The sequence below is a fragment of the Indicator indicator genome, assembly GCF_027791375.1.
Source record: "Indicator indicator isolate 239-I01 chromosome Z unlocalized genomic scaffold, UM_Iind_1.1 iindZ_random_scaffold_50, whole genome shotgun sequence".
NCBI lineage: Eukaryota > Metazoa > Chordata > Aves > Piciformes > Indicatoridae > Indicator > Indicator indicator.
The window spans coordinates 115,336-133,116 of NW_026539140.1; the positions used below are offsets into that span (position 1 = coordinate 115,336).

General features: G+C 42.5%; 1 protein-coding gene across 1 annotated transcript in view; it reads right to left on the bottom strand.

Annotated features, from left to right (window-relative positions):
* Positions 1 to 211: 211 nt before the first annotated feature.
* CNTNAP3 (contactin associated protein family member 3) overlaps positions 212 to 17,781 on the bottom strand; it is a 330,271-nt gene continuing 312,701 nt past the window's right edge. The window contains exons 22-24 of the mRNA XM_054398343.1: positions 13,033 to 13,251; positions 12,600 to 12,671; positions 212 to 405 (exon numbers count right to left, since the gene is read on the bottom strand). Coding sequence (XP_054254318.1) covers positions 212 to 405; positions 12,600 to 12,671; positions 13,033 to 13,251 — 485 coding nt within the window. The remainder of the gene's footprint in view (positions 406 to 12,599; positions 12,672 to 13,032; positions 13,252 to 17,781) is intronic.

Genomic DNA, 17,781 nt, shown 5'->3' on the forward strand with positions numbered 1-17,781 from the left:
TGTATTTACGGTATAATAGCTAAGGAATGCATGGAATTTAAAGAGGTCCCCTGTAGCAATCACCGAGACTGAACATATGCAATTTAGTAAGTCTCAAATCCGTTGTATTTTCTACAGAGTGCAAGAGCTTTTTCAGTCCACTGAGAGCCCCTGGCTTAGCAAGAAAGTCAGACTGTCACATTAATATATTAAATTAAATTGTGATTGATGATCAGAAGAAGTATTCTTTTTGATTTTCATTGGCTGTGTTTTTCACGCTGAGCTCACTTTTCAGTGCAGATTCACCACTGTCTTCATTTTCAGGTCCTTTTGCCTCATTTTTTGAGTATGTTACTTTTTTTTTATAAATCCGTATGACTATGGCAGTGACACAAAGTATGACGAATATCATGACTGCTATCATGCCTGGAATAAAAGAGGAAAAAAAAGTTAAGAACAGACAAATAATAACTTATGGGCCAGAGAACAGGACAAAGAAGGAATGACTCTGTCATGTAATGGAGGAGGTTGGTAACTGCTTTCAAACCAGGAACAGCACTGTAGTACAAGCTAGTGCAAAAAAAAAAAACCCAAAAAATAAAACAAAACCAAACAAAACCAACCAACCACACAAACAAAACCCCAAAAACCCAAACAACAAAACAAAACAAAACAAGAAAAAACAGAACTAAACACCCAACCCAAAACTCTACAGAATATTGTAATTCTTAAAAATTTTGAATGGAAACCAAGTAGAGGTTTTTAGGGTATTGCAGATAAGAGGGTGGTTTTTCTTACTTCACCACTAGCCCCTAGCTCTCTATCAGGCTCAGAACTGAAGCCACAGCAGATTTGTGGACTCTCCTTAGAGACTTTCTTGCCAGATAATGGGATGACACAAAGAGCCTTTGCCTTGTTCTCAACCTTCCTTTTGTTCAGTCATTCTTGCCACTCAGGACTCTTTCTCATGCCACATGTCATCAGAAAGGAAGGGGACACCAATCTGTTCTCCTATCAGTTCCAGTTGTGGGGAAGGAATCTGAGTAGCAGAGACAGAGCAAAACAGGGAGAGAACAAAGCTAAGAGTCTGGAATTCTGAACCATGTCCTTTGTTACGTCTGCCTGTGTAAACCTCAAAGTTCAAGCTTCAGATACTTTGCAGTTAAATGGCTTCACAGAATTAGTCCCATTCATATCCAGTAATACACACAAATTAGTTCAGACCACAGATGTATGGTTCTGACAAAAGAATACAGTTAAATGAGGAGCATTTGTAAAAGAAATTGCTAGTGTTTATAGCTACCTATCATCAGGTCGAATGGACAGAAATTATGGTAGTTATTCTGCCTCATGCAAGAAAACCCCAACTCTATTTGACTGATAACGAGATAAAGAGATTTTCATGATCTACATTAGCCAGGGCTCACATTTCTGTAGCTGCGTCACTGTAATGAATAGACACTGGTTAAAACAGTAAAATACTAAAATCCAGGGTTCCCTATGTTATATGTGAAATCATGTAGACCTGATTTCTTCCTTTCAGATTTGTGGCACATGTTTTAATATTCTAAGCATATTTTTGCTTTGCATGGTTACATGACCTTGGGTTCATAAGTAAACGAGGTCCCTCCTTATAGAGACTGTAGTGAGCAAAATTCCTTTCTCAGCAGCTTCAGCAGCCTCATCTGGTAGGGTAAAATTTTCATCAGCACAGCTACCTGTGATAGGGTGCTCTAGCTGATGAGTTAGAAAGCAAAGGGGCAGGATCATAAGCTTTATGTGGTGGACTTGCAAGATACTGTATGTGTTACATATCTAATGAATAAGAGACTAAATAGAGTGGGTACTTAGTTCTAGAGGTGACTACTCAAGATTATTGAACTGTTATGAGGGCCTGTTATGAAATGTAAATTCTTGCCGAAAATAAGCGGCGGAGATATTTATAAAGGTTTAATAAATATTTATTAACACTATATTACAAGTGATATACAATTGGTATTTATAGGTTCTAGTATTCAGTCAGAAAGAATCAACTCTGCAGAATGTATATATACAGGCACTTTGAATAGTTTGAGGAAATCTATATGTTTAGAAAGTGAAACTAAATTGGAGTGAGGTAGAGAGAGAGAGCGGGTGGGGGGGTGGGGGTGCCGTGAGTGCTTGTCGGGAAACAGCAAGCCCACAAACAGGCAGTTTGCATAAACTGCCCCAGAAACTCTATGAAGAAATGTTCAGTTTACTCACTAACTGAAGAAAGTTCTCGAGGTTCTTTTCTTGATACTGTTTTATAGTTCCGGAAATCGTAGCACGGATGTATCGTGATAATGTGATACAAATGGCGCTGACCGCGTGGTGCCGTGCCGTGTGGTAGCGGCTTCTCTCGGAACAAAGGGTCCTGGAAGATTACCGGCGATTCCCGGAGGCTTTGCAAGTCAGTTCGCCGTTGCGCTGTGTAAACAAGCTTGCTGCTCCAGGGGAAAACCCTTGTCACTGCGGTCACCAGGATATGGCCAAAAGCGGCTCCTCTGCGAAGCTGGAGCGACCCTTTCCGCAATCTTACAGAGATCGGCTGGGGAGGGTGCCGGTCCTTTGGGCAGAAGCGGCGACTTGCAGCAATGCACTCGAACGTTGCTGGTTCGAGTCCCAGGCAAGGCGGATCTCTCACCGGCAGAAGGCACGAGGCAAACACGTGCACGCACACGAGAACAGGTGCGGGTATTAATATGGAGCACCAAACACGGATACCGGGCACAGAACACGGAACACAAGTTGTCCAAAACAACCCCTATTTAACACTTGCTGCATGGACACTGGTCCAGTGAGCATCCTTGTTAAACAGAGCAATTGACCAATGAACTGGTGTTTCACCAAATATAATGTGAATGTAACTTGTGAAAAAAGCCAAGTATGGGCATGTCGTTGGCGTGCCATTGTCCCAAATGACCCAGGAGATTGTCTACTCAGACAAAGTGGCGCTCAGCCCTCCCCCCCAACTTCAGAGGGGAGAGGGGGTTCCAGCTGAACACATAGGCCATGTCCCACCACTTTAAGGATATAGCCTTGGGCACAGGCACCATTCACCACATTCCACCCCCTGCCTATGGGCAAGTGTATGTGGGCAAATGTTGCTCCATTAGTAAACTTGTTTCACATAAGTTATCCTTATTTATATGAACATTGCAAGAACATTATACATATAACCTTGCAAACTATACCTGTGCCTTAACCAGAGTATACTTCAAAAGCAGTATAGGGTAGCACCTGTTCTGAGCTTTGTATTTGTATTCTCAGTGTTTCAGTTTCTGCCCCCTGACCGGTGATTGACTTCTGGTCCTTATGGGTAAGGTTTTCATTTTCAGTGCAGGATGTCTGCTGGAACAGCTTCATTCTGTGGGGGAAACAAAACTGGCCATGGCATATAGAAGCCAGGCTTGACAATTAGTAATTTGGAATAATCCATCGAACGCTTATTCGGTGTGTTTTCCTGTTACTGTCTGTTGCTTCCCAGGCATATAAACCTCTGGGTTTAGCCAATGTCATAAGCACAGTTCCAATCAAAGGTAGCTTCACTAATACAGGTTGACCCACCTGCAACTGTGTTAGTGAGCATGGGGGTTTGTCCTCTGGACCCCCTGGCATGCAATTAGCATCCCTTGCTGGTTCAGTGGGGCAAAATGCCTTCACTTTGGGGCTACCATAATTCCCCCAACAGTTGTTCACAGTAAAGACTGCAGAAGGCAGACGCTTATCCCAATTGCCCTTTGAGATATTGGTGTGCTTTTAAATGAGGCCATTTGCCCTTTTGACCATGCCATTAGCCTGAGGGTAATATGGGGTATGGAATATCCATTTGACCCCTTCCCCTCTAGCCCAGTCTTGTACTAAAGCTGAGGTGAAATGTGACCCATTGTCACTTTGTACACATTCAGGCATAGGCAGGATGCTGAACCAACTTTTCAGAGTCTCAATGGTTTGAGCTCCTGAGGCAGCAGTAGTGGCTGTAGCCATAACTAGGCCTGAGACCACTTCCACTCCTACCAGTATGTATCTCTTCCCATGTGAGGGTCTGAGAGGACCAACATAATCAATTTGCCATATGCTCCATAGCACTTTATCCCTTTTGATATGTTGGGCGGGAGCCAAATCAGGATGGTCAGCTTTTAGCCCGATCTGACACTGAGGACAGGATGAGACAATCTCTCACATGTGGTCAGAGGAACTGGCCACCCTCTGGATCTACATTCGTAGTAGAGGTCTGACTTGCCTGAGTGACCTCTCTTAATATGTAGCCACTCAGCTAGTCGCTCTCAGTCCTTTCCCTCGTGACTGACCATACTGATTTTTGCTAAATCATTTGCTTGCTGATTCCAAGCAGCAGCAGGGGTTTGCTCTCTGGAGTGTCCCTTTACCCAGCCCACTTTAATAGGCCTGGATCGGCTTATTTCCAGTAGCCTTTGCCAGTCAGTTGCTCTCCAAACTTCGGTGTTACCAACTATCCACTGATTTGCTTCCCACTGACAAATCCATTCAGTGGCACCTTTAAATCTAACATATGAATCAGTGTATATGGTCTCTGCACTGTTTTCTGCAGCCAGCATAAGAGCACACAGTTCTCCAACTTGAGGGCTGCCCTCACTCTCTTCAGTGACAGTTTTGCCTGTGCCAATCTCCAGAGCTGCGGCCTTATAGTGCCACTGTGATCCTACTCTATGGGAGGACGCATCTGTGAACCACACTCATTCTGTATTGGAGTCGGTAGTTAATTCAGGGGCTACCTGAATTGGAGAAGGCTTATAGGGTTGGCATAACAGTACAGTATTTGGATTGATGGGCTGCTGCAGTTTAGATACCTTTGTGGGTCCTTCTCTTAGAGGCATAAGCTGTGCAATCCCTTCCAGATAAGCATACCATCTTCTCACAGTAGCTTTCTGGGCAATTCCCTCGGGTGAAGGAGTTCCTTTGAGGATTGCTTTGAGCAGAAAGAAAGGGCCTTGCACTACAATATCCTGTGTAGTACGAAGTTTCTCTGCCTATTTGACAGCTCGGGTTAGGGACAGGAGTCCCTTTTCGCATTCAGAGTACCTCCTTTCAGCCTCTTTAAATGCTGTTGAAGAGAATGAGAGGGCTCTGTTAGGGCCTTTGGGACCCTTTTGAAAATCCCACAATAGGAGGCATGTTCAGAAAAGCCCCATTCTGCCCTCAAGGGGTCTCGTGGGTGTAGAGGGCCCAGTTTCTGGTAAGCCTTTAATTCGTCCTTCAAGACTTTTAGGCTTTCAGTATGTCTTGGGGTCCAGTCCCAGACTCTGTGCTTTCTAAGCAAGTCATAAAGGGGACGAGCAATTACTGAGAAGCCTGGAATATGCTTTCTCCAGTAACCAAAGGTACCCAAGAGTCGTTGAAGTTCCCTCTTATTGTTAGGGATTTGGCCCTTCTCAATACTTTCCAGAGCATCCTCTGGCACCGACATTGCCCCTGCTACCCACCAGGATCCCAGAAATTTAATCTCCTGACTTGGGCCTTGACATTTGGCTTGTGGAACCTCTAACCCATTACTGGTTAACAGTTCCCAGATGGCTGCAGCTACTGAGCCCACTTTGTCATCCCCCCCCCTCAAAGATATACTGATAGACACTTACATCTTTTGGGATTTCAAGAGTGTTTAGCAATGCTGCTAAAGCATAGTGTGCGATGGTACCTGAGTGTTTGTACCCCTGCGGGAGACAGTTGAAGGTGAATTGAGAACCTTGCCACGTGAAAGCAAACTGAGGTTTGTCCTCCTCACGCAAAGGAATCATGAAATACATGTCCTTTATGTCCAATGAGGCCATCCAGGTGTGTGATGCAGCTTGGATCGCTGTCACGGTTGCTGTCAGGCTCGGGACTGCGGCTGTGAGAGAGGGTGTGTTGCTGTTAAGCTTCCTGTAGTCAACGGTGAGTCTCCAGCATCCATCAGGTTTAGCACTGGCCAAACAGGAGAATTGTAAGGTGAGTGGGTTCTGGTGATAATTTGTCTCTTTTCCAGGTCTGCAATCACTTCGGTGATGCCTTGTCTGGCTGCTGCTGGTAATGGGTATTGTGCAACACAGGTGATGCTCGACACGGGCAAGAGTAGAGCGACTTGTAAGGTGCCTATCTGAGCAGTTTTGGTTCTTCCTTCTCCTGTTCCATAAGAACCGAAGCACCATAATGTACCATCAGGTAGATGCCATCGCTTACCAGCCAAAACATCAAATCCTAGGATGTTTTCTGGGTAAGGACTTAGGGCAATGTCCACCAAGTTACTCCGCTTGTTGCCAGGAAGCCACAGTCGTGTTTTAGCTAAATAGCAAATGTGAGGCGTTCCTGTAACAGCCTGGATTCTTATCCTCTTCGGGGATGGTAGGATTCTCAAATGTTTGGCTAGTTGCACATTTAAAATACTAATTTGTGCCCCTATGTCAATAAGGACTTTTACAGCAGTTTGATTAGGTCCAGTGGGAATCAAAATGAAAAGTTCAGGACCATCAGACCATTGGCAGGTGTTAATGAAGTGATGAGTGAGGCCTGGAACAATCACCCCTGTGTTTAGTTTTTTGAATTATTTGGGCTTTGGTGGAGAGATGCAAAGGGATTAACTTCTTTGCTAGGAGAAGTTGTTTTAGGACTGTAGCTGTGGGTTTTATCTTCCCCTTTGCCGTGGCTGCTGCAGTACTTATCCTGTTTCAGCTGCCAGATTTATTTTGTGCATGTAGAACCATTTCTTTCACTAGCCATTTTGGCATTGGCTCTAGAACACTTTTAGGGATATTCAAAGATAGTGCTACTTGGCACCACTTCTCCCTTGGTGAGATGGAGCGCTTAAAAATGTGTGGTTTATCTCTCCGCCGGTAAGAATTTCTCTCTCTGGGGCTCCCAGAGTGAGTGCGATTTGAGCCCGGGCTGCTGTGTGGGCTCGCAGAAGCTGTGGCAGGAGAGGCTTTGGTGTGGTGCACTTCCTGCTTTTTCCCCCGCGGTGCCACCACATGGTTGCCTTTAAATGCGGTGTGGGGTTTCTTGCTGAACAGCCTGGGTGTTACCATGTGATCAGAATAACCCAAATCTCGGCCTTTCACGGATAGTGTCATTAACAGTTCCTCCCAAGTTGGGTGGTGTACCCGGGGACCAATAGAGGTACGGTTCGCCTCAATCGCTCGTTCAATCTCCTCTTCCTTAGCATCACATACATTTTTCAGACCTGCCGGTAGCCCACAAATCAAAAGTTTTAGTCGTACGGGGTCTACCGGCGCATCCAATGGGGAAGGATGCGCTCTGCCATCATACATTACTTGAACGCATGCTAATTTTTTGATCGCAGCAGTGACTACAATTGTCTCTGTTGGTTCACCTCTATCTATGGGGTCTAAACTTCCTGCCCAGTGAGCGACTCGGGAAGTTAAGGAATGGTTTCCGTCTGGACCTATACCCAAAAATACTTCGTGACCCCAGGAGCAACCTTTCGCTTCACTGTGACTCAAAATAATTGCGTCCCCGCCCAATTGCATAACACGATACAGAAAGTCTGTTACCGTTTCATCCGGTGCACGTGCAAATGTCTCTTACAGTTCATGCAGTTTTGTTCCGCTGTACGGGCACACGAGTGGTTGTTGTCCCTCAGCCACGGCAGCTGTCCGTGTATTGTTCTTTAAGGATGGGACACAACCGAACGGGCTTGCCCCATATGGGGTTGTCCTCGGAGCTGTAATCCGTGGACTCCTGGTCGGTCGAGTGTCTCTCCATTTGGGAGCTTTTAGATTTTCTCCGGGCTTTGCCTTTCGGAGCACTGCTTACAGGCAGATTCTGTTCACGCAGTGCCGACGTGCTGGGCTGAGCGGGTGCATTCAAATTTGCCATTTGTGACATTTGGAAGGTTGGTTGCTTCCAGGAGACGGCTGGTCCGAGGTCTCGCGCTGCGTTAGAGTTCGCTATTTTACAGTCCTGTCGCGTGGCTGCAGTGGGGGTGGCTCGTAAAAAAGACGGCAGAGGTAATATGGCTCCGGGTGCCGTGTTGTCTGTGTGGACTTCGTCGGTGCTACGCTGTCAGAAAGTCCCAGGAAGGTTTGAAACAGAGTCCGTGTCTGATTCTAATGCTCTGATAGCAGCGCTGCTTTCTTGGAGTTTCTGGTTCTGTGCCTCTGACTTCTCTAACTCTCTTTCTAGCAATTTGGTTTTTTCGTCGTTTTTTAATCTTTTCCTTTAATGTTATAAATTCATCCTGTGCTCGTGCTATGCAGAATCCAATCGCGATCACCCTGTCTTCGGCCATTGCTGCCGGCTCAATGCATAGCTCGGTCACATACTCGGTTAGGTTTTCAATGATTTGGTCCAAATTTGTTAAATTTTTGTCTGGCCCATTCTATGTCTGATTCTTTCAGTATATATCCCATTCTGCAGAAATGTTCACCTATTGAATACCCCTTTCGCTGCGCCATAACTGTTATGAAATGTAAATTCTCGCTGAAAATAAGCGGCGGAGATATTTATAAAGGTATAATAAATATTTATTAACACTATATTACAAGTGATATACAATTGGTATTTATAGGTTCTAGTGTTCAGTCGGAAAGAATCAACTCTGCAGAATGCATATATACAGGCACTTTGAATAGTTTGAGGAAATCTATATGTTTAGAAAGTGAAACTAAATTGGAGTGAGGTAGAGAGAGAGAGCGGGTGGGGGGGTGGGGGTGCCGTGAGTGCTTGTCGGGAAACAGCAAGCCCACAAACAGGCAGTTTGCATAAACTGCCCCAGAAACTCTATGAAGAAATGTTCAGTTTACTCACTAACTGAAGAAAGTTCTCGAGGTTCTTTTCTTGATACTGTTTTATAGTCCCGGAAATCGTAGCATGGATGTATCGTGATAACGTGATACAAACGGCGCTGACCACGTGGTGCTGTACCGCGTGGTGCTGTGCCGCATGGTAGCGGCTTCTCTCGGAACAAAGGGTCCTGGAAGATTACCGGTGATTTCCGGAGGCTTTGCAAGTCAGTTCACCGTTACGTTGTGTAAACAAGCTTGCCGCTCCAGGGGAAAACCCTTGTCGATGCGGCCGCAGGATACGGCCAAAAGCGGCTCCTCTGCGAAGCTGGAGCGACCCTTTCCGCAATCTTACAGAGATCGGCTGGGGAGGGTGCCGGTCCTTTGGGCAGAAGCGGCGACTTGCAGCAATGCACTCGAACGTTGCTGGTTCGAGTCCCAGGCAAGGCGGATCTCTCGCCGGCAGAAGGCACGAGGCAAACGCAGACACGCACACGAGAACAGGTGCGGGTATTAACATGGAGCACCAAACACGGATACCGGGCACAGAACACGGAACACAAGTTGTCCAAAACAACCCCTATTTAACACTTGCTGCATGGACACTGGTCCAGTGAGCATCCTTGTTAAACAGAGCAATTGACCAATGAACTGGTGTTTCACCAAATATAATGTGAATGTAACTTGTGGAAAAAGCCAAGTATGGGCATGTCGTTGGCGTGCCATTGTCCCAAATGCCCCAGGAGATTGTCTACTCAGACAAAGTGGCACCCAGCCCTCCCCCCCAACTTCAGAGGGGAGAGGGGGTTCCAGCTGAACACGTAGGCCATGTCCCACCACTTTAAGGATATAGCCTTGGGCACAGGCACCATTCAACACAGGGCCATGCTGCTCCTAGCACAGCAGATTATGAGAAGTAAGGAAAGAGACTCTTCCCACATGAATAATCATGACTTTACAGATTTCCAGCCTATCTTCTCTGTTCCTCACTCATCTTATAATTATGATCTCAGCCCCTCAAGTTCATGAAACACAGGTTGGATAGGGTAGGAATTGAAGAGAAATGAAACAGAAGGGAAGCAGAAAGTGCTTGTCAAAGGAGTAGAACATATGACTAGGCTGCAGGAAGAAGAAAAAAACTATAGAGCCTGAGAAATAGTTATAATGCAGTGGCAGCTGCATTAGAAGAAGGAACAATCTGATGGATATCTTGGCCACTACAGCAAGAAAAATAAAAATACATACTCCTTTAAATTTGTAAATAAAAACAGACCATCCATAATCCAACACTTGTCATTCTTTTTCTTTCTCTGAGTAGCCCTGCTTAATGGTAGAAATAGAAACTTTTTTCTGACGAATTTTTTTTTTTAATGGAAGACTCTGTAATCCAAGTAATCTTGTTCTTATTTATTCCTCTGTTTCACAGTCACAGTACATGATCCCTGTAAGGGCTTGTCTATAGACTTGCTTTGTCTGAGGTAGCTGACTTGGTACAATTCTCAGTAATACTCACTTAAGGGTACTTACATTAATTTTTTACTGAGTGCTGTAGAACTTGCTTTCTCTTGATCTTTCAAACAACCATAGTTAAGACACAAAAAATTGTGAATGTATATTCCCAAATGTGTTCAATAAAATAAATTGTGAGGCTATTTTCTTAAAAGACTGAAAATACTTTAGATTGAATTTGGAAAATTATTTTGTTGAAAGTATACTTGAAAACCGCAATTGAAACTAAACTACCTAGTACATAAAGTGATCTTTATATACAGATACTTATGTAAAATAATACTAATATTTTGAAACAGTAATTTTTTACTAAGTTAGAAATGTAGAACTCAGAAAACATATTTTTAAATTCTGAGTTCACTGAATTCAGTGATAAAATTTTCAAAGTTTATGCATATAAAACTATACAAAAAGTAGACTTTATAAGCAATGAAGCTTCTGTGTTTAATTACCTCTTATTTCAGTACCATTATTAAATGGCAGACACACAGAGGACTGTAGGTTCTTAATTCTACCTTCTATAGATCTAAATGGTTTGATAATCAGTGAGGAACCTTGGCAGCTTTATTCTGCCAAATCCCACTATGTGATCTGTCTGATGAGACTTTTAAAGCCTTTATAAAGGAAAGTAACTTGTAATTTAAAGAATGGAGGGGATGACCTTTCCCTCCCTCTGCCCTCTTTCTTTTGAAGTAACAAATGGAAATTGAGACAGTGAATTATATTGCAAAAATATAATCTTGATGAGTAAAAAGTTTTTCCTCACTTCATCCCAAAAGTAAATACCACCACAAAATCTCAGAGAAAAGATTGTCATAAGACAATTTATTATTCCTTGAAGAGAAGAGAAAAAAAACAATAACCTGAACTAAAATAACCATTGACTTGCTCCAGTATTTGTGACAGGAACTGAAATTCTCCTGACGCTTCCCCAGCCCCAGTCTCTCCCTGCTAAATCCCTGTTAGTGGCTTCCCCACAAGAACAGAGATGGTTCTTGGTTTAAGGAGAGTTAGACAGAAAGACTTGCCAATGAAATCTCCATATCCTGACTATCAGCCCTTAACTGTAAGCAGAAGACATCTATCCTTAGTTTTATATCATATTTATTCTGATAAGAATATAGAGTAAAGATGAATATGTTAACATATTCACTTTAGGAACAATTTAACCGTACATGCTTTTTTATGTACTACCTTGTTAAAAACAAGTGTTTTGAAAAATGTCCATAATGATCATTTGTAGCTGTATTGCCAAATATGGCCAAAAGAAATAGTAAGAAAATGGAGGAGAAGGGGCATTTCAAACCAACACTAACTATTTGTTAATTGTTTTTATTTTAACATGCATTTTATTTTTAGGCTGTTGTTCAACTCAGGTGATAGTTTGTTCAAGAATACATTGCTTTCTGTTGCAGAATAAAATCAAAGCTTTACAGAAGCACAGAATCAACCAGGTTGCAAAAGACCTCAGAGATCATCAAGTCCAACCTATCACCTAACACCACGTGACAACTAAACCATGGCTCCAAGTGCCACATCCAATCTGGTTTTGAACACCTCCAGGGACAGTGACTCCACCACCTCCCTGGGCAGCCCTTTCCAATGGCCAATTACTCTTTCTGTGAAGAATATTCTTCCCACCTTCTCCTGGTGCAGCTTGAGACTGTGTCCTCCTGTTCTGCCACTGGTTGCCTGGGAGAAGACACCAACCCCCACCTGTCTACAATCTCCTGAAAGAGAGGTTGCTTTCCTGTAGAGAGCAATAAGATCTCCCCTGAGCCTCCTCTTCTTCAGGCTAAACAACCTCAGCTCCCTCGACCTCTCCTCATACGCCTTGTGCTGAAAACCTCTCATGAGCTTCATTGCCCTTCTCTGGACATTGTCTTATTCTGTCAAAGAACTGATTCAAGACTGCTTTCTCAAGAAAAATCTGTTATTCAGATCTATTAAAGAAGATTTTGAACCTAGTTGTGTTACAAATTGCAGTTTTTAGTGTAGTTGAGAAACAGAGATTATTCTTTCTTATACATGCACTATTTGTCACAATGTATTCGAGACACTAGCATGAGGCAGGTTTAGATAATTGGCTTTAGCATCTTGTGTTTTGGCAGAATGTTTCAATGGGTAGAAACACTGATGGGGTAAATTTATGTAATATGACAATATGAGAGCTATTGATTGAATTTTAAAACAGTGTTTGATTTTTGGCTACCATATATAATAATCTTTTTACCAGTTTCCTTATGCACACAAAATTAAACTGACTTCTCTTCAGCATTGAAAAAGTCACAGTTATTAAGAAGAATATTCCTGTGGAGTTGATATAGTCCCTATTACCTCCAATAATTGCAGAGTCACTTCTGATTGTATTAGCTAATGGCTGTCCTTCATCTATTGGTCCAGAATAATCTGCAGCAGAAAAAAAGGAAAATGACAGACAAATAGAAGAAGGATTTCCAAGAAATTTTCACATATTTAAAGCTCATGTGCAGTCTGGTACAGTGGCAGTAGTGTGGGTCCATAAGCATGTCAAGAAAAAGAATGATGTATATGATACTTTACAGTGATAAAGAAAAAAATGTAAATATTCAGAGGAAAAGAGAGGCTAGACAAAAGAACATAAGAATATATGAAAGAGAACTACATTTCTAACTATTCCTTAGATGTTAACCTACATGAAAGAAAAATAAAAAAGAGAGTTATGATTCAGGTTGAGTACTCTATTTAGATTTTGGTTCAGAGATCGGAACAAGTGATAACCGTATGCTACCTGCAAATGAGTGGGTTGTTTCACTTGATGTTGAGGCAGCTCCAGTTGAAGTACCACAGTTGGATTCAGTGAAGTGTCCCTTTACAGTGACAGGGGATGAGCTTCTGTGATGCAGTGCAGCCTTCAAAGGAGCAATGTGGTTGAACTGCACTGAAGAGAGGCATCCAATAAACCCCTGAGAGTTTGCCTTCACAGTCTCCTCATCTACATCACTGTTTTCTGTTAATCAAAAGGAACAGAGAACAATTAATCATAGTGCCAATGTACAAAATAAAATGACACAAGAAGAAATGAATAATTAACCTGTTCTCCTCTGTGAATATTTGAGTTACACCAACATATGTAGATTTGTTCAATCTCTCTCTGTCTTAATGAAAAGACATCCAGATACATTTTTTTTCTTTCTTTTGTTTTTAATAACAGATGAGAGTTGCTAGTCTGCTGATGCAATAGCTTTTAACTTATTATAACAAGTTCCAAATGTATAAAAAACAAATGCAACATTTATTCATCCTGCAAAAAGATATGAATGAAGCATACATGCCCACAAAAATTATCACAGAGCTGAAGCACCTCTCCTAAAATAACAGGCCGAGAGAGTTGAGGTTGTTCAGCCTGGAGAAGAGAAAGCTCTTGGGAAAACTTGTAGTAGCCTTCCAGTACCTGAAGGAAGCCTACAGAAATCTGGGAAGGAACTGTTTATGAGGACAGCAGTTTTAAACTAGAGAAGGATAGACTTAGACTGGAATTTAGGAAGAAGTTCTTTACTCTGAGGGCGCTGGAACACTGGAACAGATCAGGATTGATGGGGCTTTGAGCAACATGATCAAGCTGGGCATATCCCTGCTTACTGCAGGGCAGTTCGCCTAGATGATCTTTTAAAGTCCTTTACAATCCAACACACTCTATGATTCATGAAAAATATGTATTTTATTTGATTTCTTCTCACAAATATATATATTATTGGATCAAATTCTTTCCACAGTTATATATGTCTGCTCTATCCCATCACTATCATGTCTGTCAATACAAAAACTCTCTGAAGATCGCAGATACCAGGAATCCATCAAGGTACGTTATGTGAAATTTTAGATAATGAATATTGCTCCAATTTACTACGTATTTTAAACATCTTTTTTCCTAAGTGGGAAAAAAAACAACCAAACCAACAAAAATACCTGAAACAAAACAAAACCAAAACTCCCACAACCCCAAAAACTAAACAAATAAAACCCAACCCAAACCAGCAAACAACAACAAAACCCCAACAAACCAACTAAAAACAACAACAAAAAACCTCACCAAAAAACACCAAATCAAACCAAATACCACCTTTTATTCTCTTGAGCTGCTTTTGTGAATATGTACATCCTATCAGAGCTCTCTATTTATTCACTAGTTAATGCTTACTAATGTGCTACTTTGGAAACAGAAAACAGTTTGCTTACCCTGACAGTTCCAATTTAGGCAAAAGCTCCAAAAGTACTAATTTTTTCAAAGAGGATTCTTAACGGAAGTTATTTTTCAAGTTTTTACACACAAAATGGTATTTTCTTCTTGTTTCCACCTTCAACTTATCCCAGAACCCAGGAATGAACTTGTGATCCTTACATTGTCCACTATAACAATTTTAAATACCAATGTTCAATGTATTCCTCAGTACGATTAGGTAAGAACTAGTGAAAATTAGGTTAACAGTGAAAAAAGTGTTATGGCAGAATGTTGTAAAACACCACAGCAGCAAGTGAGAAAAGGAAAAGGAATGGGGAAGGGTTTGAAACCATCTAAAGAACCTGAAGGTGCACAAGTCCATGGGGCCCAGTGAGATCCACTCATAGGTCTTGAGGGAACTGGCAGATGATGTTGTCAAATGACTATCCATCACATTTGAAATCTCACGGAAACCTGGTGAAGTTCCTGATGACTGGAAGAGGGGAAGCACAACTCCCATCTTCAAAAAGGAAAAAAATAGAAGACTGTGGTGGTTTGAGCTCTGACTGGAGTTTAGGAGTTCGAACAACAACAGACTGAGATTCCTCCCCACTCCCCCTCCCTTTCTCCCAGAAAAAAAAAAAAAAAAAGGGTAAGGGAGAGGAGAAGTAAATTCATGAAAGAAATAGTCTGGAATCAGTTTGGAAGTAGAAGAGGTAAATCTTTTTTTACAAAAAAGGTAAATATATATATATATGTGTATGTATATAGCAGTAACAAGGAGGATTCACAGAGGTGAGGGATGAGGGTAAATGGGAAAATATACAAAAGCCAGCTTGGATGTCCTTGTATTCCCCTGGATGCGAGTGGATTCATTTGGAAGAAGTAGGCCCCGGCCACGTGGTCAGTGCAGGAGGCAGCGGCAGCAGCGATGTTCTTTCGAGCAGATGAAGCAGGAAAGAGATCAAGCAGCGAGATACCCGCCCTTTTTATAGGCTTGCTGGACAGGAAGGGGGAGTGGAATAGACCACCTTTGAGTAAGGGGATCCCTTCTCCTTGCAAGAGATGAGCCAAGTCCCACCTGGATTAAGTTTCTTTTGTCCACCTGGGAGATGGGTTCTTTCAGCCCCATCCAGGATGGGTGTAACCCAGCACAAAGACCCCAGAAACTCGAGAGCAGTTTTGAGGAGGACTTGGGGTATCAGCTGATGAAAAATTCAGCATGAGTTGGCAATGTATTCTTGGAGCCCAGAAGGCCAGCTGTGTCTTGGGCTGCATCAAAAGAAGTATGACCAACAGGAGAGGTGATTCTCCCCCTCTCAGGAGACTCCACCTGCAGTACTGCATCCACTTTTCATTCTCTCAGCATAAGAGGGACATCAACTTGCTGGAGCGGGCCTGGAGGAGGGCCATGAAGATGATCAGAGGGCAGGAGTAGCTCCCCTGTGAGGACAGGCTTCAAGAGTCAGGGCTGTGCATCCTGGAGAAAAGAAAACACTGGAAAGACCTTATAGCAGCTTTGCAGTGCCTGAAAGGGGCCCACAAGAAAGCCAGGGCTCTTTACAAAGGCTTGTAGTGATAGGAAGAGAAGGAATGGATTGAAGATTGAGGAGAGTAGCTTTAGACTAGGTATTATGAAGAAATTCTCTAACAGTAAGGAGGGGTGAGACACGGGAACAGGTTGCCCATAGAGGTTGTGGATGTCGCCTCCCTTGAGGTGTTCAGGGCTAGGTTAGATGAGGCCTTGAGCAACCTGGTCTAGTGGAAGGTGTTCATGCCCTTGGTGAGGGGGTTTGAACTAGATAATCTTTAAGGTCCCTTCCAACCCAAACCATTCTATGAATATACTGAAGATAGACATTTAAAGCCCTCTGAGTTTACTTGACACACTAATGAGAAAATATTGCTGTGATAATTATTTTTTATTAAATCAAGCAATCTTGCTGGCACAAATGATAAGATGTAGGGAAGAAAAACCTTTCTCCTCTTTAGCTAAGTCAAGTCTAACTGTCTGAAAATGACACAAACTCAAGTTGTCTATCAGAGAATATTTTATAGTAAATGACAGGTCAGTCTCAAAGAATTATAGGAAACAAGGTTATATATGACTGGTGGCTTGTCTCCAGAAGGGTTCTCTGGGGTGTAACTTCAGGGCCAGTGCTCTTTAATGTTTTTATAAATTATGGCAATGAGGATGTCAAAAATACATAATGTACATTTGCTAATGAAACTAAATTGGAAGGATTCACGATTCCCTCATGGATAGTGAGACGATACAGAGAGACTGGGGTAGAGCAGAGACCCATACAATCACCAACAGCATGAAATTTAACAAGGGCGTCTGATTCTTCACCTGGGATGAAGTAATCCTGTTTATATGTACAAATTGGCAGATCAGAGGCTAGAGAGCAGCCCCATGGAAAGAGATCTGGGAGTCTCCATCGATGACAAGTTGGACATGACTGTGTTTTAACAGTCAAAAAAGCCACTGTTTCCTGGGGTGAATCATACCATATCATTAAGCACAGCATATGTTGTGGAAAGTGACTAGACCCATTCTACACCACACTGGGGCAGCCCTGCTTTAAGTACTGTGTGCAATTTTTGGACAGCCTAATACAAGGACACCAGAATATTAGAGTGTGTCCAGAGGAAAGAAACCAAAATAGTGAAAGGTCTCAAGTGTATGACTTATGATGAGTGGCTGAGGTAATTTGCTTTGTTCAGCTTGGAGAAGAAAAGGGTTACGAGGTGACCTCATTGCAGTCTACCTCTGATGACCAGGAACAGGACCTAAGAAAATGGAATAATTGCACCAGGGGAAGTTCCTTCACCTTAGGAAAAAAGTCTCCACTAAAAGGGTGGTTGGTCACTCAAACAGGCTCCCCAGTGAAGTAGTCGCAGCACCACACCTGTGAGAACCAGGAGTGTCTGTAAAATGCTCTTAGTCACATAGTTTAGTGTCAGGTAGTCCTATGAAGAGCAGAGAGTTGGGCTCAATAATCCCAATTGGTTCCTTCCAACTCAAGATATTACATGACTCTATGATTCTATGAATCTGTTTAGAAAAAAATAATGTACATTTGACTTTAACAGGTAAAGTACCATCTGGAGGTACTAATGAGGTATTGTAAATGGATGACTACAAAACCTCACATTGGAATCATGGATTTATATAATCTCTTTTGTTGTAAAAATATCTTTAAGATTACTGATTATTACCTAATTCTACCATGTCTACGGCTAAACCATGTCCCTTAGCAACGTATCTACATCAACCACCTCCCTGGAGAGTCTACTCCGGCGCTTAATAACCCT